Source organism: Lagenorhynchus albirostris, chromosome 2, assembly GCF_949774975.1.
Source record: "Lagenorhynchus albirostris chromosome 2, mLagAlb1.1, whole genome shotgun sequence".
NCBI lineage: Eukaryota > Metazoa > Chordata > Mammalia > Artiodactyla > Delphinidae > Lagenorhynchus > Lagenorhynchus albirostris.
Genome location: NC_083096.1, coordinates 141,395,779 through 141,417,728, shown reverse-complemented (window position 1 = coordinate 141,417,728; position 21,950 = coordinate 141,395,779). Strand labels below are relative to the sequence as shown.

The 21,950-nt window shown below is 47.5% G+C and overlaps 1 protein-coding gene across 1 annotated transcript in view; it reads right to left on the bottom strand.

The window, feature by feature from the left end:
• The window catches only part of GLIS1 (GLIS family zinc finger 1), a 226,178-nt gene extending 205,629 nt beyond the window's left edge, over positions 1-20,549 (bottom strand). The window contains exon 1 of the mRNA XM_060142585.1: positions 20,303-20,549. Coding sequence (XP_059998568.1) covers positions 20,303-20,549 — 247 coding nt within the window. The remainder of the gene's footprint in view (positions 1-20,302) is intronic.
• Between the last annotated feature and the right edge of the window lie 1,401 nt (positions 20,550-21,950).

The window sequence follows — 21,950 nt, the reverse complement described above, 5'->3', positions numbered from 1 at the left end:
AGGGGCAGCCAGAGCAGGGGGGCAGCCAGGGAGAACCAGGAGCGGTCACTGCACTGATGCTGCTGCGTTGGCAGTGAGATGGAGATGGGCACAGTGGTTAGCTCCAGCCACGCGGAGGCCACGGGGACCTTGACACAAGCAGTCTGCAGACAGGGGAGGACGGAAACTGGGACATGACCGAAGGAGGGTTGTAAACCAAGGTGACTCCTTCTGGAAGTTTCAGCCTCAGCAGAAGCAGATAAAGGAGCTGTAGCAGGAGGGAGTGTGAGCTCAAGGAAGCAATGTTGGTTCTGCTTTTCAGGCTGGAAGGTCCTGGAGCAGGTTGTATGCTGATGGGAATGACCTCTAGAGAGGGTGAAATTCACACTTGCAGGAAAGGGAAGTGAAGAAGCAAAGTCTGTGAGGAAAATGAGAGAGAACAGGATGAGAAGAACAAGTAAGGACAGTTTGGCCTTGACCAAAGCAGGGGCCCTGCGGGCACACAGCGAGGAGGAGCTGGTGGCCGGGCTGCGGAGAGGCCCGCTGTCGCTGAGCTCACGGATGCAGACCCGACCGCTCAGCACGGCTGTCTCCGCCAGCACCCATCAACAGGCAGGCTCAGGTGGTCCAGTCTGAACCAGGGTTGGGGCCTGACAAGAGAAGAGCTGCTTGGAAAGGAGTAAGTATAAGGATAGACTCTAAGCTGGGCAAGGAGGGCAGACACAAGGGGCAATGGGCAGCAAAAAAGAGATAGGGTTAGTAGACAAGATGTCTTCATAAGATCAGGTCATTGTCACCAGCATGGGAGGAAATCCCCAACCTGAAAGAATGAGACCAAACAGTAACAAATGGAACTCCACAAACAGAAAACAGGAACACAGGGGATATGAGAAAAGATGGTTTAAAATCCTAAAATCTCCTTAGAGAGGTATAAGATATTGCATCCATAACCAGAGATAAAATGCATGAAAGGGAACTGTTGGAGACCAAGAAAGTACTTCTGCAAACCAAAAATAACTAAAATTTTTAAATAAAATGGGAGAGAAAGTCAAGGAAGTTCTCAGAAAGCAGGTCAAAAAGACAAAGAGCTAGATATTAAAGAAAGATACAAAAACGAGAGGATGGATACAGAAAGCAAAACATGCAACTAGTGGAATTTCCAGGAAAAGAAATAGACAAACGGCATGGAAAAAAACTTCTAAGACCTGCTACATAAAAACATCTAGAACTGAAGGTCATGGATCTTCAGAAACAAAGGGCACAACAAGTACTCCGTCCAATTAATGGAAAAAACCCCACATCAAGGCACATCACTAGAAAACTTCAGAACATCAGGGATGAAAAGAATGACCCGAAAGCCAGAAAATAGATTGGAGAGGAAGGGGACCTACGTGGAGTTTCAGGAATCACCATGGCATTGACTTCTCAACAGCAATGAGGGAAGCTGGGAGACAATGGGACAAGAATATCGTCAAAATTCTTAACAGGATCAGCTCTGAAGCCAGACAGCCTGAGTTCAAATCCTGGCCCTGACACTTAGCTGTGTGACCATGGCCAAGTTACTTAACCTCATTGGATCTCAGTTTCCTCATCTGTAAAATGGGCATAACAGTCAATGGACTGTTGTGAGTATGCATTAACTGATGTAAGGCGCTCAGAACTATGCCTGGCATATGGTAATAAGCATTTAAAGATTAGTTCTTCTTCTTATTAAAGTTCTCCAGCCAAATTATTAATCAGGAATGAGACACTTTTCAGACAAACACCCTTACTTACCTTTCTTACAAAGTCATTGGAGGATGGGCTCCAGCAAATTACGGGGTTAAACTAAGAAAAAGGAAAATACAATGCGAAGGACATTTGACTTTCTTTTGGGTGCTCAGCATCTGAACACCTTTCTTCTACTGGGAAGATCACTCACCTTCCAAGGTAAAAAACCCCCACTCCAACCCAACACACACATACATACATACACACACACGCATGCACGCACACACACACATAACGCGCGCACACTGAAAATGCACACAGAAGCTGAAAGTGTCACATCCCTCAAGTACTTTGTCTCTGCTCAGCAGAAGTCCCCAGCCCTCTTCCCTGCTTTTTCTCCGAAGTATGTACCACCATTTGGTAAACATTATATTTGATTGTTTATTTGATCATTGTATCTTCCCCCTCTAAAATGTAAGTGCAGAGATTCTTGCCTGTTTGCTGGTTTTCCCAGCATCTAGAAGGGTGCCTAGCAGGTGCTCAGTAAAAATATGTTGCGTGAAAAGATTGTGTTTTCCCCGGCCTCCCTTGGAGATGAGGCATGGGCACATGGCCCAGGCTCTGCCAATTAGAAGCATAAACCTAGGGGTACGGCTCAAATCGGTCTACACAAGCAAAACCAAGGAGTCAGCGACAGCCAGCGACCAGGGATGGGGCTCTGCTGCCAATGTCTGGCACCCACTGTTTTCGCTGCACAGCCCTGTGGCGGACTTTGGGGTACAGTTCTCAGCTACGTAGCTTCCAAACCTTAGTAAGTAATTCTGAGAGCCACCCAGCATCCTTTTAATAAAATCTCTTTTCTGCTTAAATCAGCCAGATAATGTGATACATGTGTGAGGCAAGAATTAGGGAATCCTACATAGGAGAGCATCAGTGACAATCCCAGGAGGTGCAATAGAAGTGCTCCCCACTTCTTTGGGGTGCATGAGAAATGGAATTAAGATAACCTGATGCATTTGAGCATTTAAGAAAGTATGACTGACAAATGTTTGACAAAACTGATGGAGTATTTAGGGGAAAGTGGTAATAGATACATAAATATAAAACCAAGCAAATGAAAAACAAAGATCCTATTTAACCCCAGGAAAACAAAATGCTATACCCCAAAGGGAAAGTTCCCACAGTGCGTGACTTAATTCAACATCCTGTTTCAAATGTAACCAACCCTACGCTGAAAAAGTGGACCCCAGAGGGTGCTCCAGAAACAATGTCATCACCCCGTGCCACCCTACCCCACCGGCCCTTATTTAAAACCCAATCTGCAGACTTGTTCCCCATCCCCACTCCCCACCCCTGTGAAGTCTCTAGAAGTTCCCTTAACTCTTTGAACCATTCTTGGACCATAAAACATCTTCCAGACACTTTTAGTCCTAAGAACAGTCTCATCTTAGTTATTAAGATGTCCCGTCCAGATTAATAATCTCAACTCTGAGCTTCATTTACAGCCAAATTCCTCCCCTCCCCCAGCTCGGGCCTGCCTCCTGCTGGGGCCCCTGAGCAGGGGTGGAGGGGCAATGTCTCCAGTGCCCTTTACTCTGCCTACTGGAGTGGCAAGAAGGGACTCACTTGCCAGGTACCAGGGGAGCTCTCTGGACTTGCGTGTTCAGTGCCCACTTCCGTGGGTTCCCAGGAGAGAACCCCACTGTGTCCCATGGGACACCTCCAGTTTCTCTCCCCTCTGCCTGGCAAGAAGTCCTCTCTGGCAGGGTGGGTCAATCTGAAAATGCCCACCAGGCAGGACCCGTGGAACAGAACCCTCTGTCCATCACAACCACAGTGCAGCCACCCCCTTCACTCTGCTACCAGGCAGGGGCTCCAACTACAGCTTTCATCTTCAATACCTTCAGGCATGGAAAAACACATCGTTCCTCTGAGTGGGGCTCTCAGAGCCCCTCTCACTTGAGTCCTGGGTGAGGAGAAAGCAACCCCCTCCCCGCCCACCCGGCACGGGGGAGGAAGTGTCACAGCTTTCTCAACAGCTCTCTCTAAGGAAATGCCCTCTCCGTCGTCTCTTCCATCTCAACCCTTTGACACCCTCAAAGTGTGTGCCAGTTAAGGATCTCAAAACCAGAGTTAAGTTTAGGCACCTGAAATCCTGCTCTAGAAGGTAGCAGCCAATGCCTGTTATCAATACCCATCGTCTTGGGGCTCAGCCAGAACCAAGCAAGCAAAATCCGCACACTGGCATCCTGCTACCCACAGTCCCACCTGTGCACAGGCTGAACTGCTACAACCAGAGCAGGAGGGAGGAGAGGGCCAGCATGAGCGGGATAAAAACTGGGTGGGGGGGGGGGTTCAAGAGAACTAAATCCTCACCCATCATACAAGAAGCCAGCAGCCGATGAATACAGCCGATCTAAAAACAGCAGCCTAAGTCTTACTTAGAGGCTGTGCAGCCTAGCAATTCAGGCTTCACCACTCACCAGCTGTGTAACCTTGGACACATGGCTCCCTCCTCTGGGTCTGTTTCTTCATCTGCAAATCAGGGATAATAACAGCAACTCCTTCATGGGGTTGTTGGGAGAATCAAAGGCATTATGTTCGGAATGCTCTTAGAGCATGACTGGGACACGGTAATAAGCACCACGTTTAGCTATTATCGCTTTTATTTTTGTAACTGAGACAAATGGGAGAAAACGCTAGAAAATGACAACTAAATGAGTTGAAGGCAGGAGCCCTGTGTTGCGCAAGTCCAGGGAGCACCATCCACGTAGATGGGGATAAGTGATGCCCGCTGGAAGTGAGCGTCCCAGCAGCCCTGGCTGAAGGCAGCTGCCTCTCAGCAGTGCGACAATGAAGGTAAGGGACTAACTCCCTGTAAAGTCTTAACAGTATTAGATGATTTTAGAACTATGTTTAGCATTATTCTGCTGAAAATAAAAATATTTTTAGAATGGTAATAAAACAAGCTCCCCAAAATAGTAATAATAGCAAACAATAGGACTTGGCCAATGACAAAAAGAAAAGCAATGGAGGAAATGACAAAGGAAAATCTTGGAATTAAGACCATATAAAAATTTTGAATTTTTGTTTCAAAATTATCATAAAAAACATTTAAACAGCAGACTCATAAAAATATTAGCAACAAATATGAACAAAATATTAACATTCCTAACTTGCTGAACACTTTAAAATATGTAAAGTTTTACATTTTATACGTAAAATGTTCAGACCCCGACACAGACACCAACTTGCAAAAGAGGAGCTATGAACTGTGAATCAATACACAGTATATATTCCACTACACTAACGATCAAATAAACGTAAGATGAAACAATAACCAGTTGTCACTTCCACCTTCCGATTAGGAAATTCCTTTGGAAACACTGGTGAAGATTCAGGGAAGTTCTTTAAGATACTGCTTGAAGTTGTGAAAATTCGTGCAACCTTCTAAAGAGCTATTTGGTAATATGTGTGTCAAATGCCACTAGCCTTTGGCCCAGTAATTTTCAATTCTGGTAATCTAGCCTAAGAAAACAATCATAGATGCAAATGATGATTACTGCATAAAGATAGTCGCTGCAGCTTTATCTAGACTAAGGGAAAAGGTGAAAAACTCTAAGCATCACGCACACGCAAGTAATATATATACATATTTTTTTGTACTCACGTCAACTATCTGAGAGGCCAAACAAAAATAGGGGAAGGAAGAGGGGGTGTCACTGTTGCCTCCAGCAAGGGGAACTGGGGGTTGGGGGGAGACAAGGAAGGCTCTTCCTAAGAACACTTTTTTGGGTCTTCTGAATTTTGAACCATTTTAAATGTATCACCTATTCAAAATAATTTAACAAATGTAGTAAAATGCAACATGTTTTTGAATGTTTACAAAAACATTTAACAGCATGGAAAAGATTTATGTTAGAATGTTAAGTTTAAGTACACAAGGCTTTATATTCAGAATGATACCAATGATAATGAAAACTATTAATATACAGATAAGCATAGAAAAAAGACTAAAAAGAAATATACTAAAATGTAAATGGTGATCACTTCTGGGGGTGAGATTATTTCCATCTTTAAATGTTTTTAGAGTTTCCAAATTTTCTACAATAAGTATATACTACTGATATAAGTGGGGAAAATAACAATTATTAAATTATCTTTAAAGGGTCAGCCACTTCCCAAGAAGGATTAGGAGTAAGATCAAGTAATTTGTTGGAGGGCAGGAACCCATTCCTATCTAAGTGGCTATGCAGGATGCCATCAGGAGACCCTGTGCATGATTCCAGCTTCAGGGATGTACTTGCATGAACCATCTGCCCTCTCTGGACTGCTTTCTGGGGAATCAGCAGAACACACCCACTAGGGCCCGGCCATTCAAATGCTACCTTTCCAAGAAGGCTGCTCTGATCTCTGTCTTGTCAGTGGTAGCCTGTGAGCTCTCTGAGAGCAGGCAGACCCTAAGACTCACGTCTGCATCCCCAGCAGGAGCCCAGTAACCAGCACGCTGGCCCCACCTCCAAGCTGGTATGTCCATCTGCCTGCCCTCTAGACTAGATGCTCGCCAAAGCAGAGGCCGCGCTTGGGTTATACCTACTTCTCTACAGCCTAACAGACAGACTAGTATATGATAGGGCTCCAGGAAATGTTTGCCGAACAAATGAATAAACTAAAGAAAGGTACTCTAGACTAGCACCGTCTAACTGAACTTTCTCTGGTGATGGAAATGTTCTATATTTGCTGCCTAATATGGTAGCCACTAGCTACATGGGTCTACTGAGCACTAAAATGTGGCTAGTAGACTCAGGGACCGAATTTTTAATTTTATTTAATTGTAATTAATTTAAATGTAAATCGCCATAAGTTCTTCCATAAGAACACTTACATCACAGGGTAATTACAAGATGATCCATTAAAAAAAAAGAGATGATCCAATGTCTTGCCGTACTCAAAAGATGATCACGGCAGGATACTGAAAATGAGGAGGAGGAGGGGGAAGAGAAGGAAGGTCCCCAACAGCCCCCAAGCCCCCACCTACCTGGCTAATATCACACAATGGGAATTTACTTGTCTCCATGACTCCCTAGCAAGTAGCTCTGCTGTATTCTGAGTACCCAACAGCTAGAGCCATTGGGAGAATGAAAGACTGGAATGAGTGAGAAGAAGGGAGGGGTGTGAGGCTGAGACAGGAGAGACTCTGAACATGTTGCAAAAGGAAAACTCTGGCCTTTTTTTTTTTTTTTTTTTTTTTTGCGGTACGAGGGCCTCTCACTGTTGTTGGCCTCTCCCGTTGCGGAGCACAGGCTCTGGACGCGCAGGCTCAGCGGCCATGGCTCACGCGCCCAGCCGCTCCGCGGCATGTGGGATCCTCCCGGACCGGGGCACGAACCCGCGTCCCCTGCATAGGCAGGCGGACTCTCAACCACTGCGCCACCAGGGAAGCCCTCTGGCCTTTTTTTATTGCCACAGGTAAGGAAAAAGGATATTCCCTCCAAGAGGAAGGCTTATGCAAGCAGGAAGTGGCAACAGGTGCAGGAAAAGGGCTGGCAAAGGTGTCCCCACCCCCCGGGACTGGGTAACCTGTGTGGCTCCACAACCAGCGTCCTTGCAGAGGGCTGCTCTACACACCCCTGTTCCTGTCCACCCTCAGAGGCCCCGCAGTCAGCCCCTTCCCTGCTGACATCACTGATTCTCACGCTGGCCTCACAAGGGGAGCTAGCTAGTAAATATTTCCATTTTATAAGCTGGCAAACCAAGGCTCCGTGAGACTGGCTGAGGTCATGGGTCTCAGACTGTCTGGAGCTCAGGAGTCTGCTTAGGACAGCAAGCCAGGTGATGAGGTGGTGAAGCTGCACAGGTGAGGACTGGGGACCCGGCCGGGCTGGGAGGGAACCTGCACACACTTGCCCACTGTCCCCCAGCCCTCCTGACTGAGAGCCCCATGCAGGCACGGGTTCTATCTGTTAGCCCACCACAGTGTCCCAGGGCCCAACCCAATACCTGGGACATAGCAGCCATTCAAAACACTGATGAACGAACCAAGCAACAACCAAACCTGGATGCAGCCCTTCCGTTTTCAAGATACTTCCCCACACTTCATCCCATATGCTCCTGACAATTGGCCAGGCAGAGATCACTGTCTGAGGCTCAGACATAGAGAGCCACTCTGGGTTGCTGTCCTGAAAATCTGCTTGGGGAACTCCCCAGGAAGCCACACCTGGACTGCAGAGGGACAGATTAATTCTGCTGGGATCCTGCATTCGTTCTCTTCTCTGGTCCACACTCCTTCTGCAAGTCAGAGATGCAGTCATTACAGACCCCGCTCCATGGAGCTCACAGTCTCGTCAGGGAGGAAGCATCTATGATACCCAACTGTTCAACGGGAGAAAAGTGACAAAGGGCAGTGGAAGATGAAGGAGGGCAACGGTAATTCTGGCTGGAGGAGGCAGTTTCTCGATCGAGACGAATGGGGAAGATTGGACCCAAGGCAGCAGAGTTCAGAGGGCCTGGGGAACGGCCCAGAGCGGTGGCAAGGTGTGAGAAAGGGCGGGGTCTTGGAGTCAGGCCTGCAGCTACCACCTACCAGCTCTAGAACCTTGGGCAAGTCATTTGGTCTCTCTGGGCCTCAGTATTTCTCATCTGTAGAATGGGGGTGATGATACTCACCTCACGAGGAGTGAATGGCTTCAGGGGCTATCTGCTCACAGCAGGGCCCAACAAATGGAGGCCTCCACAGTGCTGCAGAGACCCGCAAGCACAGGGATGTGGGAGCAGAACAGGAACAGCATCATGAGTTTGGGAGGCAGAAGCAAGGTAATTCACCTGGATATTAGAGTCTGAAGGCAACTCCCAACCCAATAAACCAGGAACAGGGGGAGGGAGGTCTGTACCTCCTGACCCACCCCAGAAACAGCCCCAGCCCCCTACTGCCAGACACCAGAGCCACCACAGGTTGAGTGAATGTCTTGGACTGACCCCAGGGCCAGGATCTGTCAGACAGTTGTGCTGAGGTAGCCCATGCCCACCTGGGCAAGGGACATAGACAGCTCCTAACCTTCTCCTAACCCTAAGTGAAGCCCAGGTGCTTCAGATCTGTGTCCTCCAGTGCTGGGGTTAGGACCTCAGTCTCTGAAACCCCGAAGTCCTTATTCTTCTAATTTCTCCAAAAAAAAAAAAAAAAGAAAGAAAGAAAGAACAAAACAAAACACCAGAGTAAGGGGATGGGATACTGCAGTGTAGAGGAGAAACAGCATCAGACCAAGTCAGGCTTGGGGACCTAGGCCCAGCTCTGCCACTCAGTAAGAGCAGTAACAGCAGCTTACCTGTGGTACATACCTACTATGTGCCAGCCCCTGATCTAGGTGCTCTACAGACTCCTCACCTTAAGCCCCTCATCAACTCTGAGATAGGCATTATCTCCATTCTACAAATGAGAAAGACTGGGGCTCAGAGTCCAATGAACTTGCCCAAGCAAGTTCCAGCAAATGGTATAATCAGAATCTGAACTCAGTTCTGACTCCAAAAGCCATGTGGCCACCTTTGCACAGTAACATGACCTCTCTGAACCTTAGTTTTCCCATCTGTTCATAGGGGGATTGAATGAATAATAGTGATTTGGGCAGAGCTCTACAGTTAACAAAGCTCAAACCACAACAGTACCCAGAGAGGGGCCAGGAGGCCAACACAATCCCCCCGGGGTCTGTCTAAGCCTGTCCTGAAGTGGGGATCCAGGGTGTATACATCACTCTCCACCCCAGCAGGGTGACCAAGAGCTGGCTCCTCGCTCTCATTTCCAGGGTTCTTCTTCATCTTAGAGAAATCTGGGTCAGATGTGTTGCAACCACCAATACCTGCTCTTTAAACCATACGATGAGACACACTTTAAAGCACCTGGGACTTTGCCTAGACGGGGGGCAGGTATGTGGCAAAGTGGGCCTACGATCCAGGCCAGTCACTCGGGACAGCCGTCAGGCCCCTAGCTCCTCCACCTGGCCCATGGCCTGGCAGCCACCAAGAAAGATCTGTGATCACTGAAGCCAACTCCTCCCAGAAGGGAGAGGAAAGGGAGGCCCAGACAGGTGAGAAGACTTGCCCAATGTCACCTAGAAAAGTAGGACAGACCTCGTTGTGAAGTGCCCCAAGACGGTGTGGGAAGGAGAATAGGGCTGTGTCTGTACTTAAGAACTCCTTGTGTATTCACTGGAGTCTCACATGTGCTGAGACCTTACCATGTGATTAACCTTGTAGGAAAAACAAAGACATAAAACTCAGCTTCTCCTTTCTAGGCTACAAGCTCCTTGAGGGCAGAGACTGGGTTGGAGTCCATTCCCAACCTTCCTTGACACCCACCTTGAGCCAGGCCCTGTGCTGGGCACTGGGATGCTGGAATAATGAGACTCTGCCCCTGTCCTCAAGGACACATAAGTAAATGGAAAATTGCCACAGAGTATGACCTGTGCTACCGCAGAAGGAAGGATAAAGGTGTGGGTGCCAGAGCTCTAGCATAACCAGGCCAAGGGGGAATGGGAAGGCTTCCAGGAAGAGGTGGCACCTGAGCTGGGTCTTAAAGAATAAGTAGGAGTCAGATTGGTGAAAAGGAAGGGAAGAAAGGCCCTTCTAAGAGATTGTGTTTACCAAACATTTACATGGTAGCAATAACAATAACAGTAATAACCCCAACATTAATTGAGCATCTTACCATGTGCCAATCTCTGTATTTAAGCACTTATACATGTATTAACTCGTTTCACCCTCGTAACAGTCTTTTGAAACTGTTGCTATTATTATCCCCATTTTACAGGTAAGAATATTGAGGCCCAAAGAGCTTAATAACTTGCCCAATATCCCGAAGTTTGTACCTGGAACCAGAGTTCAAACATAGTGGTTTGGTTCCACACCTACAGCCCCAACCAGCACACTATTTGCTTCTCAGATATGTACTTTGCCAGACCTGGTACTGGATGTAAGGCTACAAAGATGAATATTTGAATATGAACTATTTTATGTTCCAAAATTGATTTTAAAAGGCACAAAAATGAATAAAAAGAAGCTCAAAGTGTGTAAGGACAGAAGGACAAGAGAAGATTCCAGGTCTGAAGCTGCGCAAGGAAAAGTCCGATGCTGGGACTTCCCTGGTGGCTCAGTGGTTAAGAATCCTCCTGTCAATGCAGGGGACACGGGTTCGAGCCCTGGTCCGGGAAGATCCCACATGCCGTGGAGCAACTAAGCCTGTGCTCCACAACAACAGAAGCCACCGGAATGAGAAGCCCGCACACCGCGACGAAGAGTAGCCCCCGCTCACCGCAACTAAAGAAAGCCCGCACACAGCAACGAAGACACAACGCAGCCAAAGATGAAAATAAATACATAAATTTATAAGGAAAAAAAAGAAAAAGAAAAATCCAACGCTGCTGGAGGACAAGCAAAGCAGACATTAGGAAGAGGTGGAACTGGATTGGCGGGAAGGCCTTGAACGCCAGACCGAGGGGCTCAGATTTCTTCCATCAGTCAACTGGTTGTGAATCTACGTGCCAAGTTGTAATTTCAGGGGAGAGCTTGAAGGCAAAGACTGTCTACAGAACAAATCGATGTCTCTACAGATATGTGAGTGGTTGATAAAATACAAATCTATTTAAAAGAGCCCTTAAAACTAGTAACCTCCAGGTATTTTCTCCATCAACAGATACTAAAAATATAACAGCTATCTGGACAGGGGATCGATTTTTGTCCTTGTATTTAGAAAACCTGGATACCCCTGCTGTCAGGGATGGGAAGTAACAAAAAGGTTTTAAGCAAGGAATTCTTTGGATTGAAGTTCTGGGATTTTTGCCCTCCACCTACCCCTATACCTCCACCTCTCCAGGCTGGAAATCTACCATCTGAAGTCCCAAAGATGAGCCGAGCCCGGCGAAAAGCTCCGATGCAGAGATATTCTCACAAAGAGAGCTACGTAAGTACAAATGACTGTTTGATCAATCATTTGGCCTCAGCGTGGGATTTGGTTAGAATTAAAGCCATCTGGTTTGGGGGGGGGGTGGCTGGGGGAGGAGACAAGCAGGCGGGAAAATGACCCACCCCCTCCCCCAAAAAGCATTGTTAAAATATAACAGGGAAAAACAGTAAAGTCTCTGCTGTTATTTCAGCCTAAGCCACTTAATACTTCAGCACATAAAGCAACTTATTTTATGACCTTTTCCCTTTAAAAAGTAAATCAGAAGACACTGCCTTGAATTCAGATATCTCTGAAACACACTACTCATCCCTCCCAGTGAAATATCCTGTTTCATAAACCTTCTTCGAGATACTTGAAACTGCAGATCACTAAATGCCTAGCTTTAGGCATCTGACATTCCAGAGAATTAATATTTAAACTTATTATAGGAAAAAAGAATTGAGTTTGGTTGAAGCATGAAATATTTAATAGTGTCTCCAAATTAGAAACCCGATTTTGTTTCGCACTGGAAATGCCAACGTTATTACCTGGGCTTTGCACTCAAATAAGATAAAATGCACAGGCGGTCTGAGATTAAACACACAATTACGGCTGTTTTCTCCAGAGAGAAGGGGAGCGAGACAGGTTTGGGGAGTGGAAGCGATTGAGTTTCATTTTTACGATACACTTAAAATTATATTATCATTCTCTGCCTTGGGGGTTGGACTTGAGAGGGCTGAAGCTACTTAACCACTGAAAACTGTGTCAAGATCGGTGAATCCACGGAGGCCTGTTCGTGGGCTCATGAAACCGTCTACATCTCGGAATGGGCCCGCTGCTGGGCGAAACCCGGGAATTTTTCTCTACTCACTAGGACAAAAGTATTAAGTGGTTTGGGATAAAAATTAAGCTTCAATTGACACAGTGGATCCTGGCAGCCTCTGCCGGCACGTGTAATTTATTTACAGGGTTGGAAAGTCGGCAAAATACATCATCAACTCTTATACAAACTTCTATTAGGTATTAAATACCCAAGCCTCAGAGAAGTAATTCATACAGTCCACCAACGTTCCAAAATAAACCCAATCTCCAGGCCCTCCGGAGAGCTTAAAACAGCAAATGGGATCTGTATTTTTAAAGCTGGGTTTATAATACGCCCTGGTTTCTTGCTAAAGCCTTATTTGCCATCAAACCTGTTATTTAAAAACAAAAGCAACAACATCTAAAAGAGTAATCTGGCTGCTAGAAAAGACACAAATAGGAAGAGACTGGGCCACAGTGCAAGCAGGCCATCCCTGATACCCCTTCATACTCTCCCTTTCAGACCCAGGGTCAACATCCAAAGGCAAAGAAGCTTTGGGCAATAAAGCCTCCTGCAATTTCCACTTCAGAAGAAGTATGATCCCTTGAGAATGTCCACACTCACATACATTCTCATGAATGCACACACCCCCATGCAAGACCACAGACACAACCCAGCCGTGGGACCTCTTCCTTCCATAGAGGGTCATTTGACTCATTCATCATTTGACACAAAAGACCCATTTCCCACAAACTCTCAAGTTCACTCTGATCCCTGGCCTGTTCTCCCCACAAGCCTTTCTTCATCCCACCAAGCGTTTAATAAGAAATAATTATTTAATAGATCTCAAACCATCATGTCCAGTGAAGCATGCATTCTACACATGACGTGTGATGCGATCATGAGGAATTCTCTTCAAACAGATGTCTTCAGAACCGATGGAAGGGCGACCGCAGCCAGGGCTCGGGCAACAAAGCTCCCCAAACTGCATGACAGGCTCAAAGAGGGACCTGAACCTGCAGTAACCGGCGGAATGAGTGTATGCGCTGCTTCTGAGAAGGGGCTGCTTCTAGGGGCCCTCCGGTCTCGGACTCCTTACCTGAGGACTCCATGTCACAACCAGGAACCACTGTCCTTCTACCGCTTCTGCAGCCGAGCAGTGGGCAGAGCCCGATGGAGGCAGAGCTCCCCCTAAAATCACACCTCAGCCTGTTAGCTGAGACTCAGAAGTCTGCTCCGGGGACTGGTCATCCAGACCGGCCTGTGGCCTTCTGCTGCCTTCCCCCAGGGGTCGGGGCACACTCTGCAGCCATAGCGACTCCTTGCCACTACTTGGGTTTTAAGGGCTGTCCGTGAGAGCTCTGTGCTTTAGGGGGAAAGCACAGGCTTTGCAGTCAGACAGAGCTGGGTTCAAATTCCAGCCTCTATTACCTGCTACCTATACAGTGAGTCACTGTGAATTACATCGTAAGCTCATTATTTGGACAAATCAATTAACTTTTCCAAGCCTCATTTCCCCCATCTGTAAATTTAGAATAATGCCTCCTTTCCTCATAGGATTGTTGGGCTTTATTAAGTGCAACGACAGCTATAAACTGCTCGGCCTGGCAATGAGTAGGTGTTCAATAAAGATTAGTTGACCTCCCGCCCTCTTCCGGTTCCTTCTGTGCTCTACTTCAGGAGTCAAGAGTTCCAAAGAGATCAAATCTAGAACCTGACCTCTTTCCATACCCTAGATCCTTCCCAACTGCCCCAGCCAAGTTCATGTAGAATCCCGGAGCAACAGAGTAGGAAGAGACTATGGGTCATCCTATGGAACTGCTTCCCATTTTACAGATGGGGAAACCAAGACTCAAAGCCAAGGGCATGGCCCACATGCATTGAGGCTGTACAATGGCGCGTGTGTTTGCTCCAGACAGTCCCAACCATAACCACCAAAAAAATTCAGGCCATGCAGGAAATGCATTATTCAGTGAGCGGACTGAAGGGCTCCTCTCAGTGCATCTGACTCAAATGCTGACTTTAAAAACACAGCTCGTAATGCTAACACAATCCGCCTCAATCCACCGGAAACCTTCTGAAGGAATAACCCTTTGGAGTTTAGGGAAAGACGGGGAAAAGGAGAAAACAGATGCTTCAAGTGACTTTAAACTAAAAGACACTGGGTTAGGGTTGTATTTTCTCCACCCCACCCCACCCCAGGTCTCTGTTTTCTTTCAGTTTCTTATAAATAAGGCTTTAGGAGACCAAAGCAGCCACAAAACTTTTCCCCTCTCTTTTCTGCTTCCCTTAACTCAGTAACTCAGCTATCAGTCCCGGACTTTGCTTCTAACGCCAAAGCATTTTTTTTTTCATTGTAAACTATTAATTCAGGCAGCGGCTGTTGATAAACAAGAAGTCCGTTTTAAACTGCTAGAATCATTAGCACAGGGAAGGCGAGCTGCACAAATATTTCAGGAGGTTGCTCTTTTTTCCTGGCCCTGGTATCGCAGCTGGGCTTTCTGCATGTTGCAGCTGAATTTTTCAAAGTCCAGGGTAGAGTTTGTTTCATTTCTTCTCCCCCTTGAACTGAATGTCTTTGTTTCTTTAAACACAAAAATAGACTACCCCCTACCAGAAGAAACAACTGCAAGTCTCTAGGTCTAAACTAATTGCAACTAAAATCTGTATTAGGAAAAAAAAAAAATAGCAAACCACACACTGTAATTTAACTTTGAATATAATCACAGATACAAGGTGAGGTTGTTGAAATACTACCATATCACCTTCAAAACAAGGAACTGCTTTTCTAAGAAAATTGAGAGAAAGAAGGGAGATTATCCTTTCTATGCAAAAGTCACCGTTAGCGACAGTCACTGGTCAATTTACAAATAAAGTTGGTATTTATTTGTTTGTTGTTTTTTTTCCCTATTCCTATCCAAAAAAGGGTTGAAAACCCCATTCCAAACTTTAGTTTCTCCCCTTTTCTAGGATGCTGGCCAAACTCCACAAAATAAAACCAAAGAAAATGATGATAATTATGCAACATTCAGAACAAAGAACATAAGAATATATTTTTTTAAATGATTCATTGTGCACTTATGCCTGTAATGGGATTTTAACACACTGTAAAAATAAGTGTGCTGGCTCACTTCGCTTCTCATGCAACTGTAACGCAGGGAGATGAAGAACTCAAAGATGGGGTGAGGTTTTTTTTTTTTCAGAAGGAGAAGTGTGAAGGAAAACCACGGCGTATAACCACGGCATATAAAGAAACGTGTATTTTCATCGCAGATGGAGCAACACAGCCTATGAATATGATTCCGCAGCCAAGATAGTCCTGAGACCTCAGCCCAGCTGAGCACTTCAGGTAAACGACTCAGAAACAACTAAGCCTAAATTAAGTTACGATCTCATGTGCTGGTCCCCGTTCCATTTTGCACGCCAAGTCTTAGCAGCTTCTAGAGAGCTTAGGAGGCAGGAAGGGAAGAGGAATTCTAGCCACACAAGATTCTTAGGGAATCTTTGGGAATTATATTTCCGCTACATGTCTATAAAAGATTTGTCGGGTACATAATTCTTATGACTGTAGACGCAACATGTTCCTATCTTATTTGTGTACCCACACACATACATGTTTCTCTTTGTCTCACTGAGCCTGACATTTGGCCAGCAGGTTTTTCTCCCCCTTATTTGAAACCTCAAGCACTGAAAAAATTTGGATCTGATTATTTCCGGATCACAGGACCAGCACTTTAAAATGGATGAAATGCAAGCAAATTGCCCACTAGAGCCGGAGGGGGTAAATGCTTTCAAAATAACTCATACCTTTCTATTATGGATGTGCTGGCCCCTCAAAAGCCTCCCCAGAACATCACAGTGGCTTCTGATTCAGATGAAGAAACTCTACCAGGTAATGCCAACCAAAACTGTCACGTCTTACTTTCCACCACCAGCCCCTAATGCCCCTAATGCAATCTACAACTGCTTTCCTTTTTTGTTTTCATTTTTAAAGAAAAATATATATACTAACTTTTTTTTAAGTTACAAGATTAACTACTTTTTGGAATTTTCAGCCACGTTATAATGGCCTTTTACTAATGGCAGAGTCCACATTTGTCATGATCATCAGCCTCCTTTTTATTGCTAGGATGTGTCTAGTGTCAGAGCACAATGAAAATGGCCCAGTGAGTCGCTGAGAATTAAACAGTGAGCTCATTATCTGGTTTGGTCTGAGAGCAGTAATTCTGGTCAAACAGAATCTTCTGGTAAACTACGAAGTTATCTAATGATGGCATAGATACTAGTTACCAACTTCCAAAGATTCGAGACAGAAGAAAATACCGAAAGCAAAAATATTTTAAATTCTCTGGGAACATTCGGGAGGCCGTCATGAACACCCAGCTCTCGGCCCCCAACACACACACGTAGAAGGTACAAGTTGTGGAACCAGAATCACACTTTGGAACAGGAAGCCTTAGAAACTGCCACTTACTGTCTGTAGCCTTGAGCACATCCTTGAACCTTAATGTCTCCATCTATAAAATGGGAATCACAGTAATAAGAAGCCAGCGCTTCTACATCTGTCCCCTCGGAACAGCCCGCAAGGTAGGCAGAGCTCAGCTGGCATGCGGACAGATGAGGGAACGTGTGGGGGACACACGCTGAAAACTGTAAAGCACTGTGCAGAGGGAGCGAGCATCATCGGGCCATCGCCACAAAGCTGACGGCCTCCATAAAGTCCAGATGTTTACTTTCTTTCCTTGTCAGGACTTCGAAAAGCAGAGTGTCGGGTATTTAATAATAAGAAAGAAAAAATGTAGCATCTGGTAATTTGGCCTTTTCAGCTGTTTGGAATCTGGATAAACAGGACTCTGTCATAAACAGATCGTGATTCTTATTGTAAATGATGACAATGTTAGTCCATGACGACGCACCATCCCCAGTGCCTCCTAACTCCAGATCTGGAAACGCAGAGGACCCCAACATTTACGGACAAGCTGCTGGATTCAAGAGCTCACTCCCTTCCTCGGCTTAGGGTCTGTCCGAAACGGAAGGCAGATCATTTGAAACCTGATTCCAAACCAAGCAATACTGTCTTCTCTCCGGTCACCAGGCAGCAGTGGCCACAAAAGACCTGCAGCTTGGCTCCTCTCGGCTTCCTCTGGCTAGGGCACCAGAGTTAAAGTCGTTAAAGTCAACATTTAAAAAATCAAACCTGTCTCCCTCCTCACCCTACCCTCTTTATCTCAAGTATCGCTGACCATAACACGGTGCCCTACAAGAATTAATAAAAGTGACCCCTTTTTCCTTCTTAGTTTATAAAGTATTCTTACAACAACTGTTTCATTTTCCCTTGGGAGGAAGCATTATTACCTCTCGTGCAAATGGAAAACCAGAAGTTGAGAACGTTAAACACATTACAAGAGTAATCTCCAAAATAACCAGGCACTGAGGCGGCCCTTTCACACTCTATCACTAATGCTCTCTTCAGTCTTTCCAAGTAAGTCGCACGGTAGATTTACAAATGAGGAAACTAAGGCTCAGAGAAGAGAAATAACTTCCCCTGGTCCCACAGATCTTGGATGGCAGAGTCTTACAATTTCCAGCACGGTCAATACATATTTTTCAGTTGGTATTCTTACCTGTCTGTTTCCAATAAGCCTGAGACTTGGAGCTAGACGCCAAATATTCAAAGGGTTGCGATGTCTAGGGAATATTTGGGTGGGAATGGCGGCAGTAAGAAGGTTTCCTTTACGGCATTTTCAAGAGGGCTGCCCAGCTCTGGTTTTGTGACAGGCCACTGCCTGGCTTGACTACGGGGAAAAATTCGCACAGAGGGACAGAGGCCAGGTCCAAGCAATGGGCTGGCCAGAAACCCCGCACCCAGTAGGCCTCAGTTTCCTCATCTTTTAAATGGATGGGACAAATCCTACCCCACCAGCCTTGCTGGGGGCTATGAAGAAAACAGCAGCGTCTTAAAAAATTTAATCAGTACAACCATCTTAAGGTACAAAGAAAGAGGTGCTTCCTCACATTCTTTTATCCTCCTCTGCCCCTTTCAAATATAATCCTGATTTAAAGATCTCATGTTTTAGACATTGGGGGTGTGTGGATAAAAATAATTGGGATTTGGGGGAATGGAAGTCAGAAGGTGTACACAATGCATCCAGACGAAAGGTCTCTAACTACGGCTTGGAACAAAGGCTATGTTTGGGAGAGCCATTTATTAGGTCTGCAGAGAACTCGATCTGCAATTGACAGCTATTTTTTTTTTTAACACAAAATGTTGCAGGAGGGTATCTATTTAAGGGAGGATTGTATATGGAGTGGGGCAAGGGAGGGAGCTCAGGGCAGCAAATATTACTCATGTCTTGCTGCACAGCCCTCTCTCTCCCTAGTAAAAGAGAACCTCATGTGTGTATTCCAGTAATTATACGCTAAAGGTGTTTTTTTCTATATCTACCCTTTAAAAAATGACCTCTATCTCTTGGAGAAGAGACTGACATTTAAAACAACGAGACAAGGGCTTCCCTGGTGGCGCAGTGGTTGAGAGTCCGCCTGCCGATGCAGGGGACATGGGTTCGTGCCCTGGTCTGGGAAGATCCCACATGCCGCGGAGCGGCTGGGCCTGTGAGCCATGGCCGCTGAGCCTGTGCTCCGCAACGGGAGAGGCCACAACAGTGAGAGGTCCGCGTACAGCCATAAATAAATAAATAAATAAATAAATAAAACAACGAGACAAGAAATAGTGCTCTCCTACAAAGTCAGGTGTTTTCATTAAAAAGAAAAAAAGTGTTTATATTTATTTCATTTTACTAGTCTTTGCATTGGGGAGTTGGGGTTTTTTTGTTTTGTTTTGTTTTTAACCTAAAAGGAGCTCTCATCTCTAAAAGCAAGCCACCCTACCTTTTCTAAGTTGCTGGGGCTGATTGATGCTAAAGTAGTGATGCCTACAGAGCCATAAAACACACTTTTTTCCTTCCTTAAGAATCAGCTGGAAATAGAACCACGAGGTCCCAAACACTGAAATAATGAAACCCCAAAGCTTTGGTTTCTCCCAGGGAAAAAAAGGTGGGGGCAGGGGGGAGGACACGGTGCCTCAACAATTTCCCCAATTTCTGGTTAATTATCTGTCAGCATGAAACTTATAAATAATGGCTCAATAATTAACTGTGATGAGAAGAACATGTTCATGAGAATCCAGCCTCATTGCTGACTTTGACCCATTAATTATACTGGAGCCTGCACCTTATACCCACCAGCCTCACTGGGTAGAGGAAGGGTATTGCAAACTAACTTTTGACCCAAAACTATGCTTCTGAAGCAACAAATACAGAACAGCCATTGTTAAAGTCGGGACTTGACTCAGGCTAGATTATAGATTCATAAAATTTTCCATCAGGAATCCAGAAATCATCTGGTATAATTAATTCCTTACTTGACAGATGGGGAAACTGAGGTCCCAACAGGCGAGGGGTCTTGCTGAAGGCTTCTGGTTTTTGTTATTGAGGGAGACTGGAATACTTCAAAGGATGCCTTTAGCAGCCTCAGAGATAGACATACTCGAGTTGCTACTCATCCTAATTTATAATAAGATTTTGACAAGTTTCACACAACTTTTATCAGAAACATACAGAAGCAAAATTATGTAATCTGAGCTGTCTATACACCCATCTTCCCCAATATAGGCTACTGAGTTTAAATTAGATGCTTCCTAAACAATCATCGTTTCAGAATGACAAGCGAGTCCCAAACAACTCGAGAGAAACTGATGAACTCCGGAGAAAGTTCTACCAAGTTTTCTCCGGAGGATTCCTACAAAGGCCTGCGGTAGAAACGTCAGAGAGCCCAAATCTCTCCACACCCACGGCCAGGCACGTCGGCGGGGCCAGACTTACCCTTACCGGCGGCAGAGGCCTTGGACGGACCGTAGTCTCGGGGGCTCCGGGGCTCGAGGAGGTCGTGGGCGCGCAGTGGCGCGGGCAGCAAGTCACGCGGACCCCCATCCCCGCAGCCCCCGCTGCTCACCGTGACCCTGAAGGCCATGTGCGGGCCGAGGCCAGCGGGCCCCCGGCCGGGACCCGGAGCGCCGGGGGCCTCCTTCGGCCTCTTGTCTGAGTGCGCCTCGGCCACCTCGCAGTGCATGGCGCCGGGGCGGGGCGCACCGCTGGAGGTCGCGCCGGGCTCCTGCGGAGGGGAGAAAGCACAGGCGCGTTAGAATGAGCGGAGCGGTCCCCTTCTCGTCCGGAGGCCGAGGTTTGGTCAGGTCACCATCCCTCCGTTTATTCCTCCTTTTTGAAATGGGTTCGCGCCACCACACTCACCCTAACGTGACACTCACCCTAACCAACCTGATCCGCGTAAAAGGCCCCTTCCAGGGCGCAGGAGCGGCTGGCCGTTCTTCCCTGGTTTGTGGAGGGCCCGGCCACCCAATCCGCCCCCACCAAGCCCTCTTTGGACGAATGGGGAAACTGAGGCCTGGAGAAGGGACAGCGCCTGTGCGCGTCACCCAGTGAGATACAGAGCGAGCGGCAACCAGAGATTCCCGGAGCAGGGCTCTGGCGAAGCCGCGGAGACTGCTCGGGGTAGGTCACCCGCTGCACTCCTCGCCTCGTGGGCGCTCTGGGAGCCGGCTGCGCGCAGGGACCGCGGACTGAGCACCCACAGGCCGGGGGAGAGACCCTCTGAGATCCCACCACCACCACCCAAGCTGCGAAAATGGGAGTCGGAGGATAGGCGCTCACTCCCGCGACGCGAACCCATCACACGCACACTCCCACGCGCAGCTGAGAAAACGAACCTATCGCGCGTGCAAACCTGCACAAAGTCGGTAGCCCATGCACGCCCGCTTCCACACACACCAAACACCCCGCAAATGCACACTCGGGGACACGACGTGCCATACACACTACCCTTATTCACCCGCTCAGACTCTCAGCAACACTAGCAGCCGCACACGGTCTCACACTCCCCGCGCGCGCGCGCTGCGTGCCCCTCCACAGAGCCTTGGGCCTTCCATCGTCCCTCCTGGAAAAGGGCCCCGGGCCCCCAAACTCTCCTTTCCCCTCGCGCTCCCCGCGCCATCCCAAAGCTCCTCAATTCCACCTTCCCTGGGACGCCAGCCTCGGATGTCTGGCCGGGCGCCCGCCCGCTTCCCGGGCCGCGGGCCGCGCCCCCTCTCACCTCGCCCCGCTCACCTCGCGGCGGCCGCAGCAGCTTGCTCCCGGGGCGCGAGGCTAGGCGCGCCTCCACTGGCGCCGCAGCCCCAGCAGCAGCAGAGTCCAGCGGGGCGGCACCCCGGGGCGGGGGCGGGGCCGCGGCCGGCCTGACAGCCTCTCCAGCCACTGGCTCGCTGCGGCCGCCCCACCGAAGCCAATCGCGGTGCGAGGGCGGGGCGTCCGCCCTCGGGCCAGGGCCAGCCGGGCGCAAGGCTGGGCGGAGGGTTTGACAGGCGGCGGCCGGCGGCGCCCGGTGCTGCGCGGCCCCCCTCCTCAGGCTGCCGATGAGGGCAGGCCCGCGGGGCGGCGCCGCGGGCTGCAGGGCCTG